The sequence below is a fragment of the Lycium barbarum genome, chromosome 8, assembly GCF_019175385.1.
Source record: "Lycium barbarum isolate Lr01 chromosome 8, ASM1917538v2, whole genome shotgun sequence".
Lineage (NCBI taxonomy): Eukaryota > Viridiplantae > Streptophyta > Magnoliopsida > Solanales > Solanaceae > Lycium > Lycium barbarum.
The window spans coordinates 93,517,666-93,535,091 of NC_083344.1; the positions used below are offsets into that span (position 1 = coordinate 93,517,666).

Consider the following 17,426-nt stretch of genomic DNA (forward strand, 5'->3'; position numbering starts at 1 on the left):
AAAAGTCCCGTCCACCATTGCAGTTAAGACGGGGAATTTAATTCCTAGAATTTTGAACTGGCGGACTACGGAAGGAAAACCAGAATTCAAGAGATTGATGGATGGCATGTTCAGAGATGATAAAAATCCGGTAAAACAGTCTTTTAACAGTTTTGTGTCTTTTACCATTTAACTGTTTTAATATGTTTGTTTTACATGCTATATTTTGATTATATTTTGTCTATATTTATGAAATAAGTCATTTGTGATCAATATATTTTGACTATATTTTCCTCATATTTTTAGTATGTTACCAATGTAGATATATACGGTAATATAGTTTCTATATTTTGTTGTTCATAGTCCTGTAGATTTGAGGAAGTTGTGCCAACAACCCATGAGTTGGAAACTCTTAAATTGCCTCCTGTTGCACATGATATACCAGACGTCAAACATGGAGTTGATGGTGTACATGGTACTGATTTGGTAGACGATGATTACGATGATTTTAGTACCACACCACCGCATCTGTCCAGTGGCAAACAACAACAAAGGAGTGCCAATTCTGATTTCCCGCGAGGACGCAGTTTCCAGTTTCTGTTCCTCCTTCCAGGAAACAACCATCACGAAAGGAATCTGGGATAAAAGGGACAAGGAAACCAGATGTACCTACAGCACCCCGAACAGATGAGTTTAAACTGATAAGGGAAGAGATTCGGATTTTCAAGAAAGAAGTAGGCGTTTTGTTTTCAATATGTTTTTTTTTACTTCATATTGCTTGTGTCAAGTAATTAACAATTCTAATTCTATTTTTTATCTTTCAAAACTGTAGGTGTTTGACTACATGGATAACAACTTCAAAAAGTTGTTAGATGCAATAAAGGGCAATCAAACACCAGATAAGGTAAAAATCAACACTAAAAATGGAAATTATTTACTTTTTAAGTTATTTTGATATATTTATTGGAAGACTTTATATTTTCTTTTGGAAAATTTTAAAGGTCGGCGACACAATGTTAAAAGCTGACTTACATAGTGATGGTGGGATTTCTCAAGGCAATCAAAGTGGCGGTGCAGTACAGCTTTCAACCAAAGAGAATCAAGGTGGTGGTGCCACTTCCGCGCAGAGGAGTCATCCAGTGGTACTCATTTTTTCTTTCACTTTTCTATATTTGCAGTATATTATTCAAAGTGAAAATATTGGATTTTTAGCTGTGTTTTTGTATTACCTATAGTGTATTTACATATATAGTTTTCACATGGTGATTTGTTAGTAGTGTTCTTTTTGATGTATCTATTTGTGTTATTTTTGTTATGATTGTGTTTATATATACTAGCAGTGCTATATTTGTTTTGGATTGATATTTTAATATTAGTTTTTCATATATGTTGTGGCTGTATTTTAATTGTATTTTGATTATTATGTTCAATGTTACTTATTCTGATTTCTGTTTACTATATTTCAGGCATATTTACCATATATTTTCTCTATATTTAACTGAAACTTTTAACTTTTAAAGCACTATTATATATGTGTATATGTGTATCTGTTTTGCTGATGCCTTTAAATTCATTTGAACCATGTTTTTATTGTTTTAGGTTGAGGGAGTTGGGTTGCCAATTAATGATCCGGTTTCTGTTGTTGATGTGGATAAAGAAACCGGAGTTAAAAGTGATGCACAAACAGATGGAGTGCCCATAACACCAATCCATTTAAATTTTGATGTAAGTACTGAAATGTGGCTTTTAAGTACTGAAATGTCATTTTGATAAGCAATAATTGACAAACACCAGTCGTTTTTTTCTTGTTTTTTATTTCAGGAATCTCAGCAAATCGGCGATATGGAGAATGCTAATGCTGAATTTACCGCATCAGAGGAAATGGTAGCGGACTTGCTAATCAACTGCCCTTTAGCATGTGTTATTCCTCTCGGTCCTCCTCCAGTACCACGTGATGATCAAACCGATTTGTCAAGTTTAAGGACTCCTCAAAATGTGGACAATAACCCGGTAACCATCTCTCAGTGGATGATTCCTGATTCTCAGATACCAATCCAACTTGGAGTACAACCAACAACCGGACAAAGTTCAACTAATGAAACTGAACAGCAAGTTGGAGTAGAACCGATAGTTGGCCACAGTTCAAGCGATGAAACTGGACAACAAGTTCCCGTACAACCAAATGCGGGCCAAAGCTCAAGTGGTGAGACTGCACAGTTTTCAAACTCTGAAAAACAGATCATTGTCCATCTAGGTGCTGCCCGAGAAAGGAAACCAAGCAAATATAACCTGTCCTCGTATTGTCCCAATTTCAGCTCAGCGGGTTCTTCTGCCAAAAATATCGGTCCTTGCATTTATCAGAAAAAACACCCATTTGTTGACCACCCTATAAATGCCCCGTTAGATACTTCGTTTCTTCAAGAATATCAAAAGTGGCTTGAGAAGGATCTGTTGAAATCGCATGACAAAAGGTACTTATTGTCACAACTTGTTTTTTTAGTTTTCCAGAATTCAATTATCAATAAACTTAACATATGTTCTTTCCATTGTTGATATACATGAAGCCAAATGAAAATCATTACAGAAAGAACAAGGAAGGACTCGATCCTGCGGATGCCGAACTTCGGTTGCATTTAGGCGTTACAGCCGTAGCCGACAAAAACTGGTTCTACTTGTTATCTATGGATGGGCAACTTTGGACTGATGAGGTTTTGATATCTTTCTGCTTGTTATCTAATTTTTTTATGTTTTATAATAGAATTACAATGTGATGTATCTAGAGTATATTTTTTACTATATTTGACATATATAGTAAAAAATATATTTCAGGCATATTTACCATATATTTTCTCTATATTTAACTGAGTCTTTTAACTTTTAAAGCAGTACTATATATGTGTATATGTGTATCTGTTTTGCTGATGCCTTTAAATTCATTTGAACCATGTTTTTATTGTTTTAGGTTGATGGAGTAGGTTTAGGTACTTATTGTCACAACTTGTATTTTTAGAATATTGTCATCATTATACTTGCACTATATTTAATATACAGACATTAATTTACTAGTTGAGCACAGTACTGTCCAGGTATACAGAATTGTATTTTTACTATGTTTAAGAGTATATTTCACTATATTTACTATATATACAACAATATTTTTTTTGAACATAGTGTTGATTATAGTCACTGAATTGATGTTTTTATAGCATATTGATGTTATTTTCTACTACCTACGCAAGAAGGGGAAGTATCACAATAACAACAACTATAGATTCACCACTGCCAGCTGTATTTTTCACACTTTAGTTGCTGAAATTTACAAATCTTGGGAAAACCCTGATTCATCCACATGTGTCGCCAGTAAGGAAGATGAACTGTGTGAGTACATTAACGGGCACAGGCTGTTGGCTAATGTACCATGGTATACTGTTGACAACGTACTAATTCCTGTCAACATAAAAGAGGAAAATCACTGGATTTTGGTTGTGATATCATTCACTGACAGGTCTGCTCTCATCCAATGAAAAGATCATTCATTTTTCTTATATTTTCTTTTTACAAACAGGTCCATCTACGTATACAACTCATACCGAGCTGCAGGGCATGATGCTGTCGTTAGAGTCGGAGTGAAAATGTTGGCTACTCTAGTGACACATAGTCTACAAATGACTGATTTCTATGAGAAGAAGGCGGATATAGATTTTGTCACACATCCTTCTTACAGAAATAGAGAACAGACCGACAACTTTGACATTGTGAATGTAGACAATCTCCCGTAACAAGCTCCCTCTAGCATATAAGAATCTATTCCAATAAAAAACACAATAAATACATCTTTTTTTTCGTGGGTTTTGATAAGTAAAGTTTTTGATCATTTTTGTTCCAGGTATTGTGGTGTGTATGTGGCAGCCTTCGCTGAATACTTGAGCTCAAGTGGAGTCATCCCAACCGAATTCGATGCAGATATGGTGCCCTTTTATGCGACTATGCATGGGATAAGTCAAACAACAATGCATCAAGTGATAACGAGCAACCTCCAAGACCAATTAGACCGGCAGTTGATTACGATGCAGTTGATAAAGAGGATCTTGATTAGGCCACCAATTCATTTGTGTTTTTGATTTTCATGTTGAACAATAGCATAGTTGGTTGCGACTTTTGTTGCTGTTTTTTCATTGTGGATATATTGTTTCATGTGTAGTAATCTTTTTTAGGATGATTAATATTGAACACCACCTTATGGTTTTTATATTGCTGTTTCTTTCAAGTATGTTATTTTTTCAATGCATAAATTCCATTTTTCATTATCTGTGAAATGTATTCATTTAACAAAGTAGTATGTATAACCATTTAAATACAGTCGATATATACAGAAAGTATAACTCAGATATATTCCATAAGTCCATTTTTAAAATTACAGTTTGTTACAAAATTTAAAATTTCATCTAAATACACTTCAAATATATGTAAAATATATATCAAATATAGTTAACAGTAAACCAGAATAAGTATTATCTACCAGATCAGACAAAATGCAACTAAAATATAGCCAAAATATATACGAAATACAACTATTAAATCATAAATCCAAAACAAAAGGTCAAATCAGTTAACATAGAGTAGACTTTCCAAATACCATTTAACCACCAATATAGCATTACATTGAAAAACATCGGATGTTCAACCATGTGAAATACAATCATACTAGAATAATATGAATTCAAGATGAATTCATTTTTTATTTTTAACTGAAATTTAAAGTAGAATTGTCTTAACAAATAAAATCAAAATGGACTTATTTATTCTTCTTATTGAGCGGCGGATTATCACACGAACGCCTATTATGACCAAGACATCCACATTTACCGCAGGAATTTCTGCGTTTACCAATCATCAACTCCTGTAATGGCTTGTCCCTCTTCTTTTTTGGCCTCCCAGGGGGTCTCTTATAGATCGGTGGCATAACAACTTCATCTAATATACTTTTAGGAACATTCCACTCGGTCTCATCGGGAAGAGGATCAACTGGCACATCATATGTGTTCACAACTGTTTCCGGCTTGAATAAATCCGAACAATATACATCAGCAGTCAAATTTTTATTCTTCAATACTGCCCATGCATGAGAACACGGTATCTCGTCCAGTTGGAACATCCTGCAGCTGCAAGTTTTCTTCTTCAAATCTATTATGAAACGCCTCGGTCCATCATTCACTGTGTAAACATATTCAGTTGACGTTTCAACCTGAGAACCATTTAACAAATAAACAAGCATTACCTGAGCAGTTTTACCATATTGGGAATATATATAAATATACATTACATATAGTAAAAATATAGATTAAATTTTTGTGTTGCAAACAAAGATACCCTCATTCGTATTGATTTGTACTCGTTGATCGACAACATCTCTTGATACCGCCTCATCAGTGTTGTGAATGTGTAGGTACCATTTTTTCTATTTGTCCAATTCCATCTACCAAACATCTTCCTCACTTCTTCAAGGAAATCAAAAATATGTAACTCTCTTGCAGCAACCAGTTTTCCATTAATACATTCGGCTATATTCGAAGTCATTGTCCATCCTCTATTAACAGGTGAATAAATCCTAGACCATTTATCTCTTCCAGCATCTTCTAGGTATCGTTTTACCTGAATATCAACATTCCCAATCTTCTCCATCAATTTATCGAACTCATCCTGGCTGTATGCTTTCGCTAGTGAATAAAATATAGGACTCAACACCTCACTGTTTGTTGTGTATTGCTTTGTCACATTTTTCCACAAATGGCATATACAAGCCAAATGAGGAACAGTAGGATACACCTTAGAAACTGCGTGTATTATGCTTTCATGTCTGTCGGACACGACACACATATTTTGCCTAACACCATAAGCTTGCTTGAACAGTTCACAGAACCACGTCCACGACTTATTATTCTCAGAATCTATCACACCATACGCTAGTGGTAGGATATTACCTACAAAAATCAGTATATATTTATAATATATTCAACACATATTTCAACTGAATTTGATCTCACACTGTATTTTTAGCACTATCATTTATAAAACAATAATATATATATTTACAATATATTTACCTCATATTTACAGTGTATTTCAACATATAATATTCACAAATTTACACCAGCAATACATCCAGAGTATGTTTTTAGCAGCTTTATTTGCAAATCAATAAGCATAATGTTGTATTTATAAAAAAAACATTCATAGAATAGAATTACACATACCTGCTCCATCCAAAGTACTTGCCGACACAAATGTACCATTATACGTTGATTTAAGATGTGCACCATCCACTACAACTATTGGTCTACAACACTCGAATCCCTTTATGAATGCTTTGAGTGCTACAAACAAATACATAAACTCATTTTCTGGTGATTTATGCATTTTAACGAGCGATCCAGGATACGTTTTATCAAGTATGTATATATATGCCGGCAACTTCTTGTATGAATGAGCTGGATCACCTCTGAAATCTTTTATAGCCTTCTCTCTAGCTCTCCATGCCATCATATAAGAAACATCTACGCCGAATTCATTCTTAACATAATCTATTATATCCCCAGGTGTGACCTTCCTTTTATGGTTAGTTATTTTCGCCTTCACAACCGCTTCTCCAATAAACCAACTTGTTGCCTGCCTTTGTGAATACACCTTGTCCTTCAACGGACATGTATGTTCGTCATCGAAAGCTCTAACCCTGAACATTTCAGAATCCCCAATTCTCGACGCTCTGAATTTCCATTTACATTCCGGCGACCAACATGCCAGAGTGTAGCTACATAATACAATGCAAATAGTACATATTGAATCAATTAAATACAGTATAAATATACAAAAAATATATCAGAATATATTGCATCAAACATTTTTAAAATTAACAGTGTGCTAAATAAGTTAACAAATCATCTCAATACAGTACAAATATAACAAAAATACATCTGCACTTTCTGTTACCAGAATACATTTAGAAAATCATACCTTATAGCATTCGATCTCTCTGTTTTGAAATTGAATCTTTCACGAATTGCGTATTTCGTCATCACAATTTTCAAAGTTTCCTTATCCTGGTAAATTGGATCGACAAAAACTCCTTTCGCTTCCGGTTTCGAAATTACCAAATTGTTATCATTCCCAAACAAAACAACAGCGTTTACAGTAGAATCACAAACTTTCATACCATCCCGATTCTCGCTATATCCAATTTGCAGCACATCATCTCCAATAATACGATTACCAGTTACACCATCCTCAACATCCAAATCATGAATACTAACGCACATTGGATACATCCCCAAAACTCTGTTTTCTCTCTTAAGCTCAACGTACACACGAACTCCCATATCGTTGTGTATTTCAATTGGTTGAAAATTGCCTTCAACAGTATATTTTATTGAAATAGTTTTCCTACCAGTATCCACGCCTAATTGATTTGTAATCGTACAAACTAACTCATCCTAATTGCAATTATCAATGAATACAACAACATCAATTTTGTAATTCACAAAACAGTTCTGATCGTTCCAAAAACCAGAATGACGGATCAACGCAGTTACGCTTGTCATTATCCTTTTGTTTTCGAATACAGCAATGTGTTATATTCAATTTAGCTGAAACAATTTCAGAAAAGACGAACAAAAAAAAAAGTTTACAGTGAAAAAATCGTTACCTCAATTATGAACTCAACTTGATGAAATCAAATATATATTCGTCGTGATAATCAAGCTATGTTCACTGGTTTGATATTGTTATTTTTCAAAGGTTTTTCAACCTTTTTATTTTTGGTTAAAAATATGATTGTAAGGTTTGAATTCAAATTTTTTTGAATTTGTTAGCTGTTTGAATGAGATATGGAATCAGATATGGAATGGGAGGATATTTGCGTGAATCAGGGAACAATATAACTGATTCTAATTAAAATTGGAACAGATTTTGTTTCCATAAATATAACACTGTCAGTTAAACTCGCGTATGTATTTCCGCTATATTTATGCTATATTTTGGTATACCCGACTACTAGATAAATATAGGGTCATCTAGTTACGAATTGTAAATATAGCATATGTAGTTATAGGTTGTTAGAAAGAGTTAAAAGGTAGCTATTTGTGAAAATTTTACTTTAATCAATGGTTAAACCGATAACCCAATAAGCTTATATTAAAATTATCTTTTTATCCCTAAGTATATTTAGTGTCTTTAAATTTGAATTTTCAAATACAAACCTATTTCTAAATTAATTACCGCAAACACGTTTATTCTCTCAAAGTCTCAATTCTCATATGAAATTAGGGTTCACTGCAGGCACGCTTATTCTCTCAAAATCTCAATTCTCATATGAAACTAGGGCTTGCGATTCCTCTCTGTGTCTGCCTCTCTCCCTCACTTCTCAAATGAACAAATGAGGCTGGCTTTGTTTATGAACTGTGAACTGACCTTGTTTTGTTTTTTGAAAGATTGCAACAATGCATTTTATAGTTTTTGTCTTGTAACTTGTATAGACTTTATGCATGAAGGTAGTGTATATATGAACATATGAAAACAAGAGAAAGCAAAACAATCTAGCGGAGCATTTTCTTATTGGTTAAACCAATAACGAATATCTTATCGGTTTGGTTTTGGTTTAGCATATTTACAAACTGAAAACCAATAAACCGAATCGGTAAATCACAAAATCGAACTGAACCGACCGATAAGCACCCCTAGTCTCATATGTTCGAATGAGGGGAGTGGTATATTATACATCTATATAAGTCATGTATCTACCTTGTATAATACTCGCTCCGTCAATTTTTACTTGTCATGTATTGACTTGGCACACCTATTAAGGAGATAAAAATAGAATGAAAAATTTACTCTATCACCCCAATTATTATTGTTAAGTAACCTAATAATTGAAATCAATAAAACATATTTTAAAAGTTATACAACCACTGAGAATTCCTTGAACTTGTCAACCCAATAATTAATAATAAAGGTAAAATAGGTATGGAATGACAAATTATCTCTTGAACTTCCAAATTAGACAAGTAAAATGGACAACTATTTTTAGTATACAGAACAAGTAAAAATAGACAGGGGGAGCTACAATGACGTCGCTAGCTCAGTTGCAGTTTTTTTTCAAAACCAGTTCACTTCTATCTTGTTCTTCGTATAAAAAGAATAAAAGAGAAAGAGGTAAGGGGTGAAAAGAGATCTACCATGAATTGAAAAGAGAGAGAAGAATAGGGGAGGAGATGGAAGAGGAGTGGGGAGAGAGAGACACGTATAGGGTTTGTTACAGTGTAACAAAATAGGAACGCTGCTAATTTTAATTATAAAAACACCCAATTTGTATGTTCATGTAGTTATCTCAAAAATAAATATGGCAGAAAACCCCATTAAATTTCATATTTCATGTGAATTTTGTGGTTTTCCAAACATATTTATTATAAAAAAATTATCCATAAACTAGAGTGATTTTATAATGACAAAAGTTAGATTATTGAATTTTGCCAAAAGAAAGAAAGATAAGCTCAACGATCATTCGATAAAAAAAACTCCTCAACAATCTAATTTGTGGTGTATTAACATAGTGGATCAAATAGCTGAATAGCTTATTGTCTATCCGCTCATTGAATTATTGATGTTCTCAGTGGCGGAGCCAGGATTTTAACCTAGAGGGTTCAAAAAATGAAGAAGTAAATACACGAAGAAGTCAAGAAGGTTCAACATCTACTATATACACATGAAATAATAATTTTAACCTTATATATACATGTAATTTTTCACCGAGGGGGATCGGATGAACACCCTGGAGCCTACCTAGCTCCCCCGGATGTTCTAATTCAATAAATGGGACACAAATTAACTGTTAGTCTCCCTTCTTATTAGTATCAAAGAACCATTAATGTCAAAGGAGAAAAATCGTTACAGACATCTCTTTCGTATTAAGTACACCATAACCATTGTACAGTAAATTATTTGTTCAAAGAATAATATCCTGCAGCTATTGACTTATGACCATGCATGTATACTATCCATAACTAATTTTTATCAGTTTCTAGCCATAAATATATAAACGCAATTTGAAATGGAATATTATATTCAAATCAACCATCCAAATAATTATGCGAAAGACTTGCCATGGCCTCCTATTGACTACAAGTCAATGTGAATCCTCCATTAATTCTAGCAAATTCAACAATGCGATTTAGTCAAAAAGACAAAGAAGAGGTTCAAAATTGGCTAGTATCAATAATGGGGGTCCTCTATGCAGAGGAACAATTAGGACAACTGGGCCAACTACAACAAAAGAGTGTTAAATGGCAACTTGGCCTTTGAAAGAGTTTGACAACATTGTCACTGCATTTCTTTCTTTTACACATATTTTGTGTAGAGTGGAAAGGTATTCATTCTACGATATTGGGTCTAATATTTCCATAATAATGCATGAATTGTCCTTCCCTTATGGGCCATCCTTTTTGACAAACATGTCTACGCTCTCAGTCTTAACCCTCCACCAAGCTAAAAGTTAATTAGATCATGTCACGAACTCGAGGCTTTAAACTCTCACTTACCTCCCGATAAACTTGACTTAAAGTCGATATTTAAACTTCCTTATATTTCCTTACTCCATGACTCCCAATCTATGCAAAACATGCATTATCGGAGTCAATTTCACGTATTAGACTAGGTCCCATAGTTTTAGGACACTCCAAAGTCAGAGTCAACTCAAAAGCAACCCTCATATCAATGGTTCAAATCTAGAAACAAATTTCATAATCAATTTACTCATTAGTTAAGGAGTCCACCCCTATGTTCAAAATCAAGCTTTGAGTTATATTTATAGTCCAATTGTTCCTTTTTTTTCATGTTGAACCTAAGTCTAAATAACCCTATTTAAACTATAAAAAATCAAGATTTCAGGGTTAAAATTACACTAAATTCAAATATAATCTCATGATTCATGTAGGAATCATAGCCCTGAATTGTAGGTTGAATCTCCAACCTTTTGGATCCCTAAACCGAGAGAATTTTCCCTAAAAATAGTTGTTGGTTCGCGAAACTCAAGTTTTATACGGATCCAGTCATCTTTGTGATTACAACATCAACCTCACGATTGCATACTAACTAACTTGTACTAGAAAATTCCATTTCCAAGCCTTCACAATCGTGAAGGTCGTTGACCAAGGTAAACCTAAGGCCAACCCACTATGCGATCACGATATATACAGCGCGATCGAGATGCTTAATCAACTTCTTCACCGCTATTGCGCTGATTAATCAACTTCTTGATTGTGATGGCGACGATCCCACTACGATCACAAAGACTGAATCTGCACTAGTAAAAATCTGTAATTTCAAGTGTGTTCCAATAGTGTAGAAACTTACCCAATCCCTTCAGGTCCCAATCTAAACCATGATATGTAATGACCCAACCCCTCTTTATGAGTGTTTACGCTTTAAATTATGATTTGAAGCCTCGTTTAAGTCAATAATTATAACGACCCTCCCGGTCGTTATGGAAATTCTAGGATCACCCTACCAAATAGATACCCTCCAAGGGTAGAACGAGCTAATAAAAACTCTAATGTAGAAGTCTAAGAACTTAAAACTTGACTTGTTTGTGATTATTGTTTGGTTGTGTTGAGTCCATTGGGGGGTGACGTAGGATATTAGACCTCCGTTGGGGATTCCAAGGCCACGGGTGATTCTGCATGATGTTCTTACATTAATGTGCATGTTTGGGTTTTGTTTGTGAGGCCTCGGATGAAGTGTTGCATGGTATAGTGAAAAACTGTGAAAAATTGCGAGCCTACTGGCTCAGTGGTACTGATGCAGCGGAAGAAGCATCGCTGCGGCGGGCCTCTCGCCGCCGCAGTCAGTTGGGAAATGGGGTGTCCGCTATGGCAGGCACTGGCCCGCTATAGTGGGGCCACTGCAGCGGGACCAGGCTCGCCACAGCGGAGGGACAATTTTGGTGTGATCCGCTACGGCAGGAATTTTCGCGCTATAGCGGGACCGCTGCTGCGATGGTTGGACCGCCACAGCGGTCGAGGGGGACAAAATTCCAATTTTTAAACACTTAGTTCCAAATTCTTTATTCATAAAACTCCAAAACAGTTCCTAGCAAGCACCTAGGGAGAAATTCTAAGCTAGGGCAAGAATATCCTTAAGAGGTAAGTCTCAACCATTCCTTCCATCATTATGCTTTCATCTCCATGATTATCATCCCTTTTATGGGTCTACAATGGAGAATGGGGAATAGTAACCCTAGAACTTAATAGACTTTCAATAGTTGGTGGGTTATGAATATTATTGTGTGTTTATCACCTAAAGGCTTGGGTTATCACTTTCTAATCAAGAATTGAACCATTAGAGGCATGAACTAAGTGAATTGAGACTTAGGGTTTCATAAAAATGGTAGTTTGACTATAGAAACTGCTTATAAGAGATAATTTGATTAAATAGCCTTGTAAATTGATAGTTCGTGGTCGTTAAGGCCAGTGTTAGATGATTTACGGCTAGTAATCATTCACCCATTAGAAAAGGGGTAAGGTGGAAGGGTGTTCATTGTATTGATAATGTTGGCTAGAGTGATTATGACTTATTTAGCATCTTATTGCTAGACTTTGAGCGTTCCGAGGCATTACGGAAGGGAAAGGCTATAACAGAGTAATCTGCATTGTTCCAGCTCTGCAGTTAAGGTAGGTTACGGTCTACTTGAGTTAGACTTTGATTAGTTGATTGTATATGTTGTGAAATTGATAGGAGAAAGCATGTCTAGTCGTCAAGCATAATGTGTGTGATTGAAATTCCTATATGCTATTGATTGAGTGATTAGGCGGGCTTAGTGCCACCATTCGATCTGTTGTGACCTACAGGTTGGTGAGATTATGGTGAGAAGTTAATATGATCTTCTTAGTAAGATTGAGGTACAAATTGATAAATCGATTATTGAAGGCGATGAGACAAACAATATGTATAGATATGAAAAGGCACATTTGACCGGGGGTGAGGATGTGACCTATATGTCTGAACAGGCACATTTGACCGGGGGTGAAGATGTGGCCTAGTTGTGAGCTTGGGTCCGAGGAGTGAATCCGGAACGAGGGTACATGTACAACATGGGTCCCTTGCAGGTCATGACTGTTGGGCAATGACACCAATTAACATATATGTACATGAGTGGTCAGTGACTGAGGATTGAGAATGTTGTTGGTAGAATTATTTCCGTTGTTTGTTTCTGTTGACTTGATTTTGATATCATTGGGTGACTGATAACGTCCAAATCCACCCTATTAATTAGAATGAGCACGGTCGTATGCAAATATATTTTACCCAACTATGAGTCGGGGTCGAATCCCACAGAGAACAATATGTAGGCGATTAGGAAAAGTAGGAATTTTTACCAACTACGCTAAAGCCAAACGATGGATAATATTTTGGTTTTGTTTGAGAGAAAATTATAACTAATGCAAAAATGTAAACTAACCTAGAAAGCAAGTAAAATGATCAATGGCCACAAGCATGGATACAAGGGAGACTACGCTCAAGTAATGATCCAATGTATTTCATGATTTACAAATAATGGTGAATTTATATTACTTAGCCTCGGATAATGACTCTAAATTAGCTTCTTCCGAAGACTAACTAGACTACCTAATTGAATATCCCTAAAGCAATTAGGAGCATTAAGAACACCCGAATATGGCTACAAGTGGCGTCGCCTATTCCTAGGTCGATTTCCATTAGATGAGGGTTAACGCCCAAAATTCTTGTTAATTAATCTTTCCCAATCCCGAGTTTGCCTCTTCCAAGTTTAAACCGAAATAAATGGGCAAGTCTTAGGGTTAGCTACTCCCTTAAGAATCATTCAAAATGAGATTAATTAAAGAAACAATAACTCACTTCATTAGGAATAAAATCATTCAACACATAAGCAAAACAAGAGATTCAATCCAAACTTAAACAGTATATACTTCCATAAACAAGGTTCAAGTATTGAAATGAAATACTACACACATAAATATTCAATACCAAACAAGAAATTGAAGAAAGGATTAAGAATATCTCATTAAAGTGCTTCCAATCTTCTCCTCCAATGTGTTGGTGTGAAACCCTAGCCTCCAAGGACTTGTGTTGAGCCAAAGATCATCATGTTTTGTTGCCCTAAGCCTCTCTTTATGCCCAGATTTTTCCAAGTCAAAACAATGACAAAATATGCCCCAACTTTCAGTTTTTGCAGTTCTGCCCGTTTTGTTTGCAGTTCTGTCCCGTTTTTGCAAAACTGTCCAGTTTGGACAGTTTTGCAAAACTGTCCCATTTGGCCTCTTTTTGACTAAATTTTCACTTGGTTTCTTCTGATCACTTCTAAATCACATAAGACCTGTAAAATAGATGTAAATGATATTAAATACACTATTTTCTCAAGCAAATATAGCAAAAATATAAGATTAAAGAAGAGATAAGTTGGTAAAATACTAACTTATCAAACCCCCAAACTTAAACTATTGCTTGTCCTCAAGCAATTCAAAACATAAAATCTCTTTCTAAGGAATTGACTCAATAGTGCATCAACATCATACCAAATTAAAAAGTCTACTTTAAGCACAAAAACATGACTTTGATTGGTACCAACAATTAATTCAAAACATATGAATCACCAACTTCTTCTTAAAAACTTCATTTTCTTTTCAAGTGCTCAAACACCAAGTTGATCAAAGTAGCAATCAAGTCATGACACTAAAGCTTCAAAATTTGACTCCTTATCACAAAACAACTTTCTTTTGTTCATTCCTCTCAATTGGAAAATGGAACAATTTCACAACTTAAATTCTCATGTGCCCTCACACTCAAGAGAGAATCCCACATTTAGAAAATGTAAGTCAAAACATAATGGGATATTAAATAGAAAGAATTAACTCTCTTCTCTCACAAAGATGTTCAATTGCACAAGTAGTACCATAAGCTTGCCCTTCATGTATTTCTCCACTAATATAGACACACTTGGTTCAAAATCAATTAGGACTTAAAGGGTTGTAATGTAGGCTTTTGGTTAAGGTAGGAACATAATTTGGAAATAGTGACTCAAAAACCTCCCTAAGCACTACAATTTTCAACAATCAAAGCACACTTCCTTTGAATTTTTTCCACCCTTTTCTTCATTTTTCATTTCACCAACTAGTCTTCCCTTTATTCACAACTCTTCATTATTCCTTCCTTTTTTTTTCTTTTTCAAAATAACAAGGAAGTTTCCATTTTTTTTTTTACTACTTCATTTTTTTTCTTTCACCTTAAAGTAACTCCCACATCACAACTTTTTTCAACTATCACCCCCAAACTTAGGCTTTTAGCCTACGTTTGCACTTTCAACGCACTTAAGGAGGTAGGGTACCAAAAGATGGATCAATGAAGAATAGAATGTTAAAGCTTGTAATATGGTTGCCAAAGAAAAGGTTAAAGGCTCAAAAGGGGTTGACTAGGGAAAATATGCAAGGGTAGGAAATTTAAGGCAACAAAAGCGGTTCAAGGAAGGCCTAACATCATTTTTCAAACCAAGTGTAGTCTAGGATTTCGCCTTGAAACTCATTCCGGGCAAGTTCTAGACCACAAATAATGCAAAAGAACTCACAAATAAACCTCATCACACATGGCACATGAAAACTCAAGTAGAATATGTATCCAAGAACCAATTGAAACAAATGAACTCAAAAAGTCACTCATAGCCTAAAGAGACTAATTAGTGAAAGTAAGAGCAAAAAATTAAATCTAAAAGTCACAACAAGAAACCTTACTTCAATCATTTTTCTTTTTCCAAAATCAAGAGTTCATATGTTAAGGTTTAAATAAGTTGGTACCAAGCAAGCCAAAAATTAGCCAAGGGGTAAAAAATCACATCCCAACACCATTTTTACTCCTAAACTACCTAACTAAGAACGGAAATAAAATAACAAAAGTGACTAATCCACAACATGCAAAAAGAACGAAATTTTCAAGAATTTGAGCAAGTTCCATTTGTAACATTTATCCACAGCCACACCAACAGTCACAAAATAAACCCGACAAGGGCACACAATCAAGCATAACCAAAATATAGCGTGCTACCACATGCCACCCCCAACTAAAAACATTGCAGTGTCCTCACTGCACAAGCAAAAACTGGACAGTTTTTCAGAACTGGACAGTTTTGCAGAAACTGGACAGTTTTGCAGAAACTGGACAATTTTTCAGAACTGGACAGTTTTGCAGAAACTGGACAGTTTTGCAAAAACTGGAGAGTTTCTGCAATTTTCAGCAGCTACTGGTTTGGGGCTATCCGAAAATTCGAACTGCTCAAAACAACTCCAAAAATTCTGAAACTTTGCAGATTAGTCAAAAACCATAAACAAAACTATTCTAAAAAAATCAAATTTCAAAAATAATTTAAATTTTTTAAAACGATGGGTTGCCTCCCACCAAGCGCTTAAGTTAACGTCGCGGCACGACGGTTACCTTTTACCACTTTTCCCTCCATTTGGAAGATATGAATTTGCGCCCCAACTTTGAATCAAGATTCCGGTGATGCTCATGAGGCGGTGGTAGGAAAGCAAAGAGGCCAACTCTCGGATGTCGCATTTTGCACTTTTTGGCCTTTGAGTGAGGAATGCCCTTTTGTCTTCTTGGCATAGCAAACTTCAAAATAAAAACGCTTTCTTCTTCATATCCAAAATTCTCCATTGGCTTGTTTGGTTCAACTTCCATATCATCAACCAAGCACAATGTTGAAAAATGTTTCGAATGTGGTCCAACACGCTCAAATTTCAAATTTGCATGAATTTTGACATCATTACCCATAAATGAACTAGAGTTTTCAAAAACGATTTCATGAACTTTTTTATGCAACTCTAGTATCATTTCTTCAATCTCGGCATCATTCACTATTTTTGGATTTGTTGGTTGGTAATTTATCATTAGCTCTTGAAAATCAATAGTGACCACTTCTTCATTGGAAATCAACTTAAAACTACTATCCATGGCCTTTTGATGTTGAGCGTCACATGCCTCAATCTTTGCATTCAATTCGGCCTCCAATTTTTTTTATAGCAATTTCAAGTAACTCCACTTCTTGACTTTTCTCCACATGCATTTTTAGCAATTCTTCTATCATCCGTGAAAAGCCATCACGGTGATCCCCATAGAGTTCAAGTTGTTGAGCTTGATTCATTAGCCAATCTTGGCTCATAATATCCACTTTATCAAGTTTGTCTTCATGGTGAGAATCGTCCAAAGCTTGTAAAAATCCTAACGTGGTGAAATCCATGTTTTGGATAGTTTCATCATCTCCATATTGAACTACTTCCCACCATTTGGCCACAATTTTTCCATATTTTTCATTTCTCCCCATGATGCCACTTAACATTTCCTCAATTTCCTCTTTTCGAGTATTGGAGATTTCT

General features: G+C 35.1%; 2 protein-coding genes and 1 long non-coding RNA gene across 3 annotated transcripts; 1 reads left to right on the top strand and 2 right to left on the bottom strand.

The window, feature by feature from the left end:
* The first annotated feature begins 651 nt into the window (after window positions 1–651).
* On the top strand, window positions 652–1,051 carry LOC132605144 (uncharacterized). The gene is made up of 3 exons (XR_009569057.1): window positions 652–713; window positions 812–883; window positions 981–1,051. It is a non-coding gene; the product is annotated as an uncharacterized LOC132605144 (long non-coding RNA).
* Window positions 1,052–4,774: 3,723 nt separating this feature from the next.
* LOC132607964 (uncharacterized) lies at window positions 4,775–5,856 on the bottom strand. The gene is made up of 2 exons (XM_060322046.1): window positions 5,518–5,856; window positions 4,775–5,224 (listed from the first exon to the last, which is right to left on the bottom strand). The coding sequence occupies exons 1-2, from the start codon at window positions 5,854–5,856 to the stop codon at window positions 4,775–4,777; spliced, it is 789 nt and encodes a 262-aa protein (XP_060178029.1).
* A 233-nt stretch (window positions 5,857–6,089) lies between these two features.
* Window positions 6,090–7,094, bottom strand: LOC132605145 (uncharacterized). Its single transcript, XM_060318390.1, has 2 exons — window positions 6,991–7,094; window positions 6,090–6,787 (listed from the first exon to the last, which is right to left on the bottom strand). The coding sequence occupies exons 1-2, from the start codon at window positions 7,050–7,052 to the stop codon at window positions 6,211–6,213; spliced, it is 639 nt and encodes a 212-aa protein (XP_060174373.1). The 5' UTR covers window positions 7,053–7,094; the 3' UTR covers window positions 6,090–6,210.
* Between the last annotated feature and the right edge of the window lie 10,332 nt (window positions 7,095–17,426).

Excerpts from the sequence above, each read along its gene's own strand:
- LOC132607964 (XM_060322046.1), bottom strand. The coding sequence starts at position 5,856 with ATGTGTGTCGTGTCCGACAGACATGAAAGCATAATACACGCAGTTTCT. Across the intron at positions 5,225-5,517 it reads AATGTATTAATGGAAAACTG|GTTGAAACGTCAACTGAATA; the intron begins GTTGCTGCAAGA and ends AATGGTTCTCAG.
- LOC132605145 (XM_060318390.1), bottom strand. The coding sequence starts at position 7,052 with ATGACGAAATACGCAATTCGTGAAAGATTCAATTTCAAAACAGAGAGA. Across the intron at positions 6,788-6,990 it reads GAGAGATCGAATGCTATAAG|CTACACTCTGGCATGTTGGT; the intron begins GTATGATTTTCT and ends TGTATTATGTAG.